Raw genomic sequence first — 13,853 nt, 5'->3', positions numbered from 1 at the left:
GATCTGAGGAAGACATCACCAAGCCATGCCCACCAAGCCATGCCCACCAAGCCATGCCCACCAAGCCATGCCCACCAAGCCATGCCCACCAAGCCATGCCCACCTGGTCACATGACCACCTGGCCATGCCCACCTGGTCACATGACCAGCTAGCCATGCCCACCTGGTCACATGACCACCTGGCCATGCCCACCAAGCCATGCCCACCAAGCCATGCCCACCTGGTCACATGACCACCTGGCCATGCCCACCAAGCCATGCCCACCAAGCCATGCCCACCTGGTCACATGAAGCACCGCAACTGTGAAATGAGTGACATGGTTGTTAAGAATGCTGCAACGGGCATAAATGTGAGGATGGTCATAAGTGTGAGGATCGGTCAGAAATGACTTTTTAGGCCTGCTCGGTTCATTATTACTCAATTTTCTACAAGAAAAGTGTGATCTAAATCTCAATACATGGACCACCAGGAGACAAATTGTTGGCTTCAATTACCCAAGCCTCTCAAATATTTTTTTTCTTAATGGCACCATATTTTATACCACATTGCACCTTCTGGTGCCCCATATCTTTTTTATATACCATAGTATCTTGCCAACTTTTTTAGCTCCTTCCTTCAGCTTTCCCCTGAGGGCATCTCAAAGTCATGCTCTCTGCTTTTCCATGGGACAGCGAGGAGAATGAAATGTCATGAAGAGATCCAGCTGTGCTGTGCCTTTCTATAGAGCAGTTGCAAATGACTGGTACAAGGTAATTTCAGATACCTAAGACCAACATGAAAACAGCTATTGAAAAGAATGACCTACTGGAATGGTATAGGCAGATGGACTCAGGGGGTAATAAACTCCATCGATGGCAAATGTGATGGTCGGCAAGTACTGAACGTTATTGCAGTTAACCACAAAACTATCCGCTATTCTGCAACTGCATTTTAAAGAATACATTTTTAGACCTGCTTGGTTCATTATTACTCAATTCTCTACAAAAAAAGTGCGATCTAAATCTCAATACTTGAACTATCAGGTGACAAAATGTTGGCTTCAACTACCCAAGCCTTGCAAATATTTATTTTCTTAATGGCACCATATTTTACACCATATTGCACCTTCTGGTGCCCCAAATCTTTTTTTATATACCGTAGTATCTTGCCAACTTTTTTAGCTCCTTCCTTCAGCTTTCCCATGAGGGCATTTCAAAGTCATGCTCTCTGCTTTTCCATGGGAAAGCGAGGAGAATGAAATGTCATGAAGAGATCCAGCTGTGCTGTGCCTTTCTATAGAGCAGTTGTATTTCTATAGAGCAGCAGACTGGTACAAGGTAATTTCAGAGACCTAAGACCAACATGAAAACAGCTGTTGAAAAGAATGACCTACCTGAAGGATATAGGCAGATGGACTCAGGGGGTAATAAACTCCATTGATGGCAAATGTGATGGTCGGCATGTACTGAACGTTATTGCAGTTAACCACAAACTATAGAATAGGAAAGAAGATATAGAGAAAATGTAGAAAAACCATAAGTACAATATTCTATGGGATAAACTAGACAGGAAATAAGTAAGTAGATTACACAGCATCCTGCTCCCCTTCTTATTTTGATTTACTTTCCTATACAAGCACACTGGCTTAATTCAATATCCAGATGCATTAGAAGGGAAAACTCTATTTCTTGCTTTAGCCTTCTTAAGAAAAAGCCAACTCTTCCCTATACTGGCAGATGGATGGGAGTTGAACTTCTGCTAGCATTTTTTTGGTTTGGTTTGAGAAAAGCTAAACTAAGAACTAGCAACTACGGTAGGGTAGGTCTTACCAAATAGCTGTACATTTTCTGGCAACCACCCTCATCCCACCCCACCTCACAATTCCCATTGCCTGGATAAATGAATTGAGTATTAAGGGAGTCAGTTTTTCCATCATCTTATATCGGATTCATTTGGGAAATATTTTCACACCCACAATAAGAGTATCCCAGGTCTCTTGCTGATATTTAGGATAGCCAGTTACACTCAATATTCCCCATCCCTGCATATAGCAATTTTACCCTACCTGGCCATTGTTGTTTTGCTGGCCTCCAAGGTGCTGCATCAGCTCTTCAAAGAACTGCCCAGGAACAGTGAGTAGGGATGTTCCAGTATCCACAATCGCCTGGCACCCCTGGCTGCACCAATTGGTTTCCTGGTTGTTGACCAGGAATCTAGAGAAAGAAAGTCCAGAGATATTTTCTGTTATATTGTTCTTCCACACTTAGTCAACAGATACTCAGTGGCATCACCGAAACAGGAGCAGCTGTGGTTATTGTCATATAAAATCAGATTGTTTTCTTGCCCTGGTTTTGCCATTGGACCACCAGAGCCATGGGTTGTTGTTTTGGGGTTGGGTTTTTTTTGTTTCCAAAGAGGAAAAAAAGATTATTGTCCCATAAAAGCAATCTGGAAAGACATATTTGTAGAGTACAAAATTAATGACTGTTGACCAGCTGCTACTAGTAGAATCAGAGTTTCCTTGGTGTAGGAAGCCAGAGACTCTTCTGCTGACTGCCAGCTGACTACAATTTGGCAGTTCAAATACCACCAGGCTCAAAGGTGACTCAGCCTTCCATCCTTCCAAGGTGTGGTCTCTTCCCAAAATCCCCAAAGCTTTAACTAAAACCTATCTAATATTAACCTCACCCCATTCCTAAGAGGTCTGTAAGGGTCGTTCATAAGAGCACAAGTGTGCCTACCATTCCTGTCCTAATGTTCCCTTTAATTGTATCCAATTCGTATAGTTATTACATAATTATGCTTATATATATATGCTTATATATCGTATAGTTATTTCATGCTTATGCTTATATGTACTGTTGTGACAAATAAATAAAATTAAAAAAAATAAAAAGATTATTCTCCCAGAAATAAAAGCAATCTGGAAAGGCATATTTGTAGAGTACAAAATTAATGACTGGTGACTGACCAACTGCTACTAGTAGAATCAGAGTTTCCTTGGTGTAGGAAGCCAGAGACTCTTCTGCTGACTGTCAGCTGACTACAATTTGGCAGTTCAAATCCCACCAAGCTCAAGGGTGACTCAGTCTTCCAGCCTTCCAAGGTGGGTAAAATAAGGACTCAGATTGTTGGGGGCAATATAGTAACTCTGTAAAACCACTTAAAGAGGGCTGTAAAGCACCGTCAAGAGATATATAGGTCTAAATGCTATTATTTATTATTTATTTTTATTTATTTATTTTGTCAAGTACACATTAGAGAATATATATTAGTATAAGAATGAATTGTATACATAAAATGAAAGCAAATAAAGGGAAAATTAGGACAGGAGTAATAGGGATGCTGGTGCTCTTATGCACACCCCTTACAGACCTCTTAGGAATGGGATGAGGTCAACAGTAGAGAGTCTTAGGTTAAAGGTTTGGGGGTTTGTGGAAGAAATCAGAGTCAGGTAGTGCATTCCAGGCATTGACCACTCTGTTGCTGAAGTCATATTTTCTGCAATCGAGTTTGGAGCGGTTCACTTTAAGTTTGTATCTATTGTGTGCTCGTGTATTGTTGTGGTTGAAGCTGAAGTAGTCATTGACAGATAGGACATTGTAGCAGATAATTTTATGAGCTACGCTTAGGTCATACCGAAGGCGGCATAGTTCTAAGTTTTCTAAGCCCAGAATTTCAAGTCTGGCCTAAGGTATTTTATTGCAAGCAGAAGAGTGGAGGACTGTTGCTATTACATTCAACTGGATACCTCTCCATTTAATACTTTTGCCTTCTGTCCTATTAAAAACTACCAGTTGCAACATTCTGAGTGGTTCTGGGGCCCCACTGGTGTCCTTTGACATAGAGATTTCAAAATCCCATCTCCAAGGGATTATTCCTCATCTAAGACTTAAGTTTCTGTTGGTTTTCCATCAGGCTCTTCGGTAAATATTACTACTGAAAACAGCCTTACCCATCAATCGCAATTTGCCAATACGTTTCTTGGGTTACTGGAATCCAGTTAATCTGACCAGTGTAGAGACTGGGATCGATTCCTCCGAAAATAAGTAAACCACCATCCTGAAAGCTTGGCTGCCTAATAAGATCAATGGAGAAAGACAGAAGGACAATATTATTGAGATATATTGCTGGTTCATACCAATGCTTCCTTTTTAGCTGACTGAAGGACCTTTGTGTGAGGGCCATTTTATTGTGAGATAATACCCTCCTTGAAGGGCTGCCTAGGGTCAAGGGACAGTATTATGCAACTCCAGAAATAGAAGAGGCTGTTTAAGTAATCCATTCTCACTATCGGAGTGGAATTCAGTTTAAACCAGGTTTTTTCAAACTTGGCTATTTTTGTTGGGTAGACTTCAAATAATTCCTCAGCTAGCATGCTGGAAATTGAAGTCACCCACCTTAAAGTTGCCAAGTGTGGAGAAACATTGGTTTAAACCAGGGGTGAAACACTCCCGGTTTGGACGGGATCAGCCGATGGTGTAAAAAAATGCTTTTAAAGGTTAAAAACGTCTCTGACGGTCACAGCTGAGCTGCCTGATCGTCAGAGCCTTTTTTTATTTTTAAAAGAATTTTTTTTACAATCTATTCGACCAAATCGGTTGTAAAAAAATGCTTTTAAAAGTAAAAAAAAGATTACGTGCCACAGCTGATCACCTGTCCACACACTGTTCTACTTACCCCAGGCTTCCTTTTGGCATGCACTGCACATGTGCGCTCACCTCACATTTTTTGCATGATGTGCACTGTGCACGCAACGCCCATGCAAAGCCAGCGAACCAGTAGTAAATCGGTTCAGATTTCACCACTGGTTTAAACCAGTCATGAATGGTCACTCAGTATGATCTTCTTTAACAAATGAAGATGAGCCCAGCACCACTTTGGGTATTTGGTTAACGATTGAACTGCTCTTATAGTTAGGAAATGTTTCAAAATACTAATCTGGGATCTGATTCTGATGTCTTAAATCTATTGTCCAGGATGACAGGTAATAGGTCTTTTCATTTCTCTGTGTCCATCCTGAAAAGTGCTAAAGAGTGCAGTGAGATCATCCGGAGAATCAGGAGGTGCACAGAGCAAAGGACAAATACGACAAGGTGAAAAATAATACTCTCTTATCTTATACCAGTAATTTCAAGCACCATTTTTAAAACTCTAAAGAAATCCTAAAGCACCCTGAGAATAATGTAGTCAAAGTAGAGTCTATTTTAACAGGAAAAAATGTATCAAGCAACTGGAGGAGCATTTTTCTCATAATTTTAAAAGAAAGGCATGAGCAACATTTCATGGCTAGGACTCAGTAATACTTTAGAATGGCTGTGACTTTAGTAATCACTACCAAAAGGGTCTGTGTTCAAATCTCTATCCTGCCATAAACTGATAGGATGTTTTTAGAACAATCATTCTTCCTCAGTCCTACCTAGTATTGGTACTACGTAGCAATGTAAAGTTGATATTTTAAAAACTTTCCTCTCTCTGTCTATCTTTTAAATTAATATGAAGAAGTGCTTTCTTGGATTTCAAATCTGTAATCCAAAAAGAATCTATTATAAGCATCTTGGTTTGATTCCAAGATGGTGCCCCCGAAGGCTGCCTAGGTGAAATGCTCTCTAATGGTTTCTTTATTTTTAATTATTGTCTGCGACTCAGCACAGATTTCTTACTCATGAGACCATCTGCTAAAAATTAAGCAACATTTCTTTAACGAGCAGCTTTCTGTGATCTCACCCCCACCCCCGTCTTTACAAATGCAGAGGAGATTCTAACACAGAAAGAATTTCCCTGGAGCTATGGATTACCAAAAAAACCAAATGGAGAAACCGGAGAAAGAGAGGTAAATGGGAGGGGATTTAAAACAGGTTAAGGAATAGGAGAAATAAAACTCCTCTACCTTCAATTTTCCTAACCAATGTACATTCACTTGCTAATAAGATGGATGAAATACTCCTTTTAAACAGATACAATTCTGATTTTTACAATTCAGCAGCCTTATGCTTCTCTGAAACCTGGTTAAATGAATCAATTGATGATAGCAGCCTGCATATCCCAGGGTTTCAGATTCAACGATCAGACAGAATTGCAGAAACATAAGGTAAAAAGAAGGGAGGAGGCTTATGTTTATATATCAACAACATCTGGTCTCAGGATATAACTATAATATATAAATTCTCTGACAAAAACTTAGAGACATTAATTATCAACTGCAAACCATACTATTCACCTCGTGAATTTTCCTCATTTCTTCTAATTGCTGTTTATGTCCCACCACAAGCCTGTGTAAACAAGGCATTACGAACTCTAGCTGACCAAATTATGGAGGCTGAAGCCAAATACTCCGATTTACTGGGCATTATTTTGGGAGATCTAAACAAGGCAAACTTAGGGAAAGAGCTACCAAAAAAGCATGTCAATTGTCCCACTAGAGGCAAGAATACTTTAGACCATTGCTATACAACACTAAAAGATGCTTATCGGTCCTTACCATGAGCAGCTGTGGGACATTGAATTGACGGGTTTGGGTTGGGGGGGAGGGGAAGAACGGGGGGGAAACCCGTCGGGGAGGGAGCCAAGTCAAATGTGCGTTCGCGGCATTAAGTTAGGTCCGAGGGTGGTGGGGGAGGGTTTCATTCCAGCTTATCAGGGTTGTGCTATTGACACGGTAAGTGGGAGAGGCAGATATGACGGAAGGGGGGGGGCACATCAGATTTTGGGAGCACGCCCCCGCTATTTAAGAGCGATCGCGTGCTCCGGCCCCCCTGCTTTTTTCCGTTCCCCGGATGGCCAGAGTACTCGGGACTTGGGCCTCCGGCTGATGTTATGCAATGCAAGGCCCGTGGTTAACAAAGCCCCGCTGATCTCAGATCTAATTCAGGAGGGGACCACGGACGTTATGGGCATTACGGAGACCTGGTTGGGCACGGAAGGGGGGGTTCCCCTAGTGGAGATGTGCCCACCAGGTTTCCGAGCATTCCATCAACTGAGGCCCCAAGGTAGGGGTGTCGGGGTGGTGGTTATTATTAATGAAAGCCTGGAACCAAGGGAGACCACTGTACCTCAGATAGCTGGTTGTGAATCCCTCTATGTGAAGTGGGGTCGTAGGACTCAGGTGGGCTTGTTGATCACATACCTGGCTCCTTGCTGCGTGACAACAGCCCTGCCCGAGCTGTTGGAGTTGCTGGCCGGGTTGGCAGTTGAAACCCCTAGACTGTTGGTCATGGGGGATTTCAACCTGCCATCAACTGGCGTGGCATCCTCGATGGCTCTGGAGTTCATGGCTTCCATGACGGCCATGGACCTGACTCAATTAGTGGACGGCCCTACCCACATCGGGGGAGGCACTCTAGATCTGATTTTTGTCTCTGGCCAGTGGGCGAATGATCTGATTTTAAACAATTTAGTTATCGAGCCTTTGTCATGGTCAGATCATTCTCTTCTTCGTCTGGACTTTCGGACCGCTACTCACCACTGCAGGGAGACGGACCCAATGCGTTGGTTCCATCCCAGGCACCTGATGGACCCAGAGAGGTTCCTGACGGAGCTTGGGCCATTTCCCGAGAATCTGGCCCGCGGCACGACTGAAGAACTAGTCGCGGCCTGCGAACAGGCCGCGGCTGGAGCTTTGGACCGTGTTGTGCCTTTGCGGCCTCTGACCCAGCGCAGGTCTCAACCAGCTCCTTGGTTCTCCGAGGAGCTGAAGGAGATGAAATGCCGGAGAAGACACCTAGAGAGTGCCTGGAGATCCAGCCGTTCTGTGGCTGACCGGACACTAGTTAGGTCCTATAGTAGGATCTACCTAGTGGCATTGAGGGATGCGAAGCGTTCTTACGTTTCCTCCCTCATTGCGTCAGCAGATAACCGTCCGGCCGCCCTGTTTCGGGTAACCTGCTCTCTCCTCCAACAGGAGGGGCGGGAGGACCCATTACAAGGGCATGCCGAGGAGTTTAACGGTTATCTATACTATAAAATCGTTCAGCTTCGAGATGGATTGGATCAAAATTGGGTAGATCCAGGCGAGAGTTTCGAGACTCGTCTTGTTGAGACTGTTTGGGATAGTTTTGACCCTGTGACTCCCGAGGACATGGACAGGTTGCTGGGAAGGTTGAATGCCACCACATGTTTACTGGACCCGTGCCCCTCCTGGTTGGTGCTGGCCACGCAGGAGGTGACACGAGGCTGGCTCCGGGGGATTACAAATGCTTCTTTGCGGGAGGGGGTCTTTCCCGCTGCCTTGAAAGATGCAGTGGTGAGACCTTTCCTCAAGAAGCCTTCCCTGGACCCAGCTGTTTTAGGAAATTACCGTCCAGTCTCCAACCTTCGCTTCGCGGCGAAGGTTGTAGAGAGTGTGGTGGCATGTCAATTACCCCAGTACCTGGATGAAACTGTCTATCTAGACCCGTTCCAGTCCGGCTTCCGGCCCGGATACAGTACGGAGACGGCTTTGGTCGCGTTGGTGGATGATCTCTGGAGGGCCAGGGATAAGGGTTACTCCTCTGCCCTGGTCCTATTAGACCTCTCAGCGGCTTTCGATACCATTGACCATGGTATCCTGCTGCACCGGTTGGAGGGTTTGGGAGTGGGAGGCACCGTTTATCGGTGGTTCTCCTCCTACCTCTCTGACCGGACGCAGACGGTGTTGACAGGGGGGCAGAGATCGACCCCGAGGCACCTCATGTGTGTGGTGCTGCAGGGATCGATTCTCTCGCCTCTCCTGTTCAACATCTATATGAAGCCGCTGGGTGAGATCATCAGTGGTTTTGGGGTGAGATACCAACTGTACACTGATGATACGCAACTGTACTTTTCCACCCCAGGCCACCCCAACGAAGCTATCAAAGTACTGTCCCGGTGTCTGGAAGCCGTATGGGTCTGGATGGGGAGGAACAGGCTCAAGCTTAATCCCTCCAAGACAGAGTGGCTGTGGATGCCGGCACCCTGGTACAGTCAGCTGCAGCTGCAGCTGACTGTTGGGGGCGAGTCATTGGCCCCGATGGAAAGGGTGCGCAACTTGGGCATTCTCCTGGATGGGCAGTTGTCTTTTGAAGACCATTTGACGACCGTCTCCAGGAGAGCTTTTTATCAGGTTCGCCTGATCCGCCAGTTGCGTCCCTTCCTGGACCGGGATGCCCTATGCACGGTCACTCATGCTCTCGTTACCTCTCGCTTGGACTATTGCAATGCTCTCTACATGGGGCTCCCCTTGAAGAGCACCTGGAGACTTAGTCCAGAATGCAGCTGCGTGGGTGATAGAGGGAGCAGTTCAGAGCTCCCATGTAATACCCATCCTGCGCAGACTGCACTGGCTGCCTGTTGTCTTCTGGGTGCGCTTCAAGGTATTGGTGACTACCTTCAAAGTGCTCCATGGCTTAGGACCAGGATATTTATGGGACCGTCTACTGCCATCTTCTATCTCCCAGAGACCAGTGCGTTCTCACGAGAGGGACTCCTTAGGGTGCTGTCAGCCAAGCAATGTCGACTGGCGGCCCCCAGGGGGAGGGCCTTCTCTGGGGGGCTCCTACCCTGTGGAACGAACTTCCCCCTGGACTTTGACAATTACCTGACCTCCGGACCTTTTGCCGCGAACTTAAAACTTATTTATTTCGTCTTGCTGGACTGGCTTGAATTTTTAAAAATTTTAATTGATTTTATGGGTTTTAAATTTATTAGTTTTATAGGGTTGATATTGTATTTTAAATGGGGCCAATTGAATAAGTTTTTTAATGTTTGTTTTTAGCATTGTATGTGTTGTTTTTGTATTTTACTGTGGTTGTAAACTGCCCTGAGTCCTTTGGGAGAAGGGCGGTATACAAATTAAATTATTATTATTATTATTATTATTATTATTATTATTATTATTATTATTATTATTATTATTATTATTATTATTATTGTTGTTGTTGTTGTTGTTGTTGTTGTTGCATGATTCGCCATGTACCTGCTTACAGGCGAAGACTTAAAACCAGGAAACCAACAATTAAATCAGTGAAGACCTGGACGGAGGAGGCAAAATTAAAGCTACAGGCCTGCCTTGACTGCACTGATTGGAATGTTTTTGAAAGTACTTCTGCAGACTTAGATGAACTCACAGAGACTGTAAAATCATATGTCAACTTCTTTGAAGACCTATATATACCCCCAGGAACTTTTGAATATACAGTAACAACAAACCTTGGTTCACAGCTAAATTTAAGCAGCAACGTCATTCCAAAGATGAAGCCTACAGGAAAGGTGATAAAATGCTGTACAATCAGGCCAGAAATGTACTAACAAGGAAGATCAGAGCAGCAAAAAGAAGCTGCTCTGAAAAGCTAAAGAATCAGTTTCCAGCAAATGAACCAGCAAACATGTGGAAAACTCTTAAAAATATCACCAGCTATGGCAAACCTCCCTCCCAGGCTGAAGGAAATCAACAACTGGCAGAAGACCTGAACATGTTTTACTGCAGGTTTGAAAGGTAACTACAGCCACCTATCTCCATAACCCTCATCTCAGACACACCAACAACAGCCAAACCTCCTGCAACTGACCCCATCCCATTGGGTTCATAACCTCTAGTGATCACAGAAAAGGCAGTGCAGGACCTATTTCACAGACAAAAGCCAGGAAAAGCTCCAGGCCCAAACAAGATAACTCTCTCTTGCTTAAAAGTCTGTGCTGACCAATTGGCCCACCTCTTCACTTGTATCTTCATTAAATCACTAGAGATGTGCTATGTTCCTTCTTGCTTCAAACACTCTACCATCATCCCAGTGCCAAAGAAGCCCACTATCAAGGAACTGAATGACTGCAGACCAGTTGCTCTAACATCGCTACCCTTTGAAAGGCTAGTGCTGTCCCACTTGAAAACCATCATGGATCCACTGTTAGACTCCTTGCAATTTGCATACCGAGCAAATAGATCAACAGATGATGCTTTTAATATGACTCTGCACTACATCTTGAATCTCCAAAGACCTACGCAAGGGTCCTCTTTGTAGACTTTAGTTCAGCATTCAATACCATCATTCTAGACATTCTTCTAACTAAACCAGTTACAGGTACCTGAACACACCTGTAAGTGGATTATAAGCTTCTTAACAAACAGGAAGCAGCAGCTAAGCAGAATCACATCAGATACCTGCACAATTAGCAGAGGGGCCCCAAGGCTGTGTGCTCTGCCCACTTCTCTTCTCTCTATATACCAATGACTGCATCTCTAACGATCCATATGTTAAACTACTGAAGTTTGCAGATGACACAACAGTGATCGGTCTCATTCGAGATAATGATGAATCCACATACAGACGGGAGGTTGAATGACTAGCCTTGTGGTGCGACCAGAACAATCTGGAACTGAACACACTAAAAACCGTAAAAATGGTGGTAGACTTTGGAAGAAACCCTTCCATACTTCCACCTCTTACAATACTAGACAACACAGTGTCAACAGTAGAGACCTTCAAATTTCTAGGTTCTACCATATCGCAAGATCTAAAATGGACAGCTAACATCAAAAATGTCATCAAAAAAGCACAACCAAGAATGTTCTTTCTGCACCAACTCAGAAAGCTCAAACTGCCCAAGGAGCTGCTGATACAGTTCTACATAGGAATTATTGAGTCTGTCATCTGCACCTCTATAACTGCCTGGTTCGGTTCTGCAACCCAACAAGAAAGACACAGACTTCAGAGGATAATTAGAACTGCAGAAAAAATAATTGCTACCAACCTGCCTTCCTTTGAGGACCTGTATACTGCACGAATCAAATATTTACAGTGAAAATATTTACAGATCCCTCACATCCTGGACATAAACTGTTTCAACTCCTACCCTCAAAATGACGCTACAGAGCACTGCACACCAGAACAACTAGACACAAGAATAGTTTCTTCCTGAATGCCATCACTCTGCTAAACAAATAATTCCCTCAACACTGTCAAACTATTACTAAATCTGCACTACTATTAATCTTCTCATTGTTCCCATCACCCATCTTCCAGTTATGACTGTATGACTGTAACTTTGTTGCTTGTATTCTTATGATTTATATTGATATTGTTTCCTGATCGCTTATTTGTACCCTATGACTATCATTAAGTGTTGTTCCTTATGATTCTTGATGAACATATCTTTTCTTTTATGTACGCTGAGAGCATATGCACCAAGACAAATTCCTTGTGTGTCCAATCACATTTGGCCAATAAAGAATTCTATTCTATTCTATTCTATTCTATTCTATTCTATTCTATTCTATTCTATTCTATTCTATTCTATTCTATTCCAAAAACTTTCACTGGAATTTCCATCTCGAAATTCCAACCATAGAAATGTTTTCCATAATTCTTGTTGACATAGGTTGTAAGTTGTATACAAGATATAGCCCAGAAGTCTGCAAACTTGGTTCTTTTAAGACTTGTGGACTTCAAATCCCAGAGTTCCTCAGCCAGCTGGTATAGACAATTGAGAAACAATAATTGTAATAAACTGAAATGGCCAAATTAAAAAAAGAAAGGTAGAAAAGTCTTCATACTCACCGACTCAGGTAAAAGCTGAAAATAGGAGCATCAAGCAGATTCTCCTGGATCATTCCCTGCATTACAGTGGTGGCACCACCAGAAGAAATGGAGGGATAGGCCAAGCCCAGGATGCCATCAAATTTTGCATAGTAAAAATTACTGCCAGGCTCAGTTTCACTTAGGCCAAATTCTTGATTGGTAATGGAAACGCCTTGGATCTACAAAGGAACAGGACGAGTCAGAAGATAGGAAAATCATACGGCACAATAGCTTAACAGAAGTTCAGAAAATTGAAGTTATGGATAGTTAATCTATTTTGTTGTAATAGAAGAATAATTCACTAGGCAGAGTATTAAAGGATGGGAAACCTGTCTATCATCATGGTCAGTTGATCATGAAATATATTAAAAAGATTTTCAAAATGTTAGCCTTTTTTATATAAATGGATAGATTCAACAAGAGAACCCTCATTGAAGCTTTCTTATATTGTCAAATGTTCAACACAAAATTTTATGCAATCAACTGGAAGAGCTAATGTCATGAGAAGAGTGTTCGCAAGTAGTAGGAACACCAAAATAGATACTTGGATGTGGAAAAGAGAGAAGACAAGTTATCTGGGGATCTCAGAACAGGGGGATAACACTGGTTGAATTCCTACTCTGTACCATCACCAGCTCCTAGTATTTTTCCCTTCTCACAACAGTGAAGGTGTTTATGTTGCCCAGGCCTCTATCCACTGATCTTTGGGAAGGATTGGAAGGTGCTTGTGATGTTCCTTTTGTGCCATCCACATCAACCAGCTAGCAGCTCTCCCTTCTTCATCCGTCAAGGCCTTGGCAGCAATATAAGGACATTAGCTAAACCCCATGATACTTCACCAGAAAGTAAGACCAGTGGAAATGCCCCAATCTCTTTCTACATCTAGGAGATTTAAGTATTTGCAGGCTTGAATGTTTTCAAGATTCAGTTCATTACTAATTATCGTAATCCTTTTGATTTCAGTCACTGACCAAACCAATACTGTCCATTGTAGAATAATAATATTGCCTTGTGCTAGGAATATGAAGTCAAACAAATACTTTCCACTTGGAGAGAACTGCTCCTTACCGTTACAGTATCATAGCCAAAGATCCCAGTGAGACTACCACTTCCATACTGTAAAGCAAAAGTTTGTCCATTGCTCGAATAAGTAGAAGACTGATTGGGATTAAATAATCGATGGTTATCTGATAATAGAAATAAAAGTGGGGGAGAGAAGATTTTACTTTTGAATCAATAACAAAATCAGGTTTAAATGACAGCATAATAGGTTTGAAGGACAAAAAATGTGAGAAAGAATACTCACTGCAAGTCTGACTCTGGCAATAGACGGAAGCCACCCA

The 13,853-nt window shown here is 43.0% G+C and overlaps 1 protein-coding gene across 1 annotated transcript; it reads right to left on the bottom strand.

The window, feature by feature from the left end:
* Nucleotides 1–1,157: 1,157 nt before the first annotated feature.
* LOC131195057 (gastricsin-like) lies at nt 1,158–13,853 on the bottom strand (the record flags this gene model as incomplete). Its single annotated transcript, XM_058176684.1, has 7 exons — nt 1,158–1,292; nt 1,374–1,472; nt 2,046–2,193; nt 3,936–4,058; nt 12,490–12,689; nt 13,579–13,697; nt 13,817–13,853. Coding segments are annotated over 7 exons (861 nt in total), but the record flags the coding sequence as incomplete, so codon positions are not given.

Source organism: Ahaetulla prasina, chromosome 3, assembly GCF_028640845.1.
Source record: "Ahaetulla prasina isolate Xishuangbanna chromosome 3, ASM2864084v1, whole genome shotgun sequence".
Taxonomy (NCBI): Eukaryota; Metazoa; Chordata; class Lepidosauria; order Squamata; family Colubridae; genus Ahaetulla; species Ahaetulla prasina.
The sequence above is the reverse complement of the archived record's forward strand: the minus strand, read 5'-3'. Positions and strand labels throughout refer to the sequence as shown.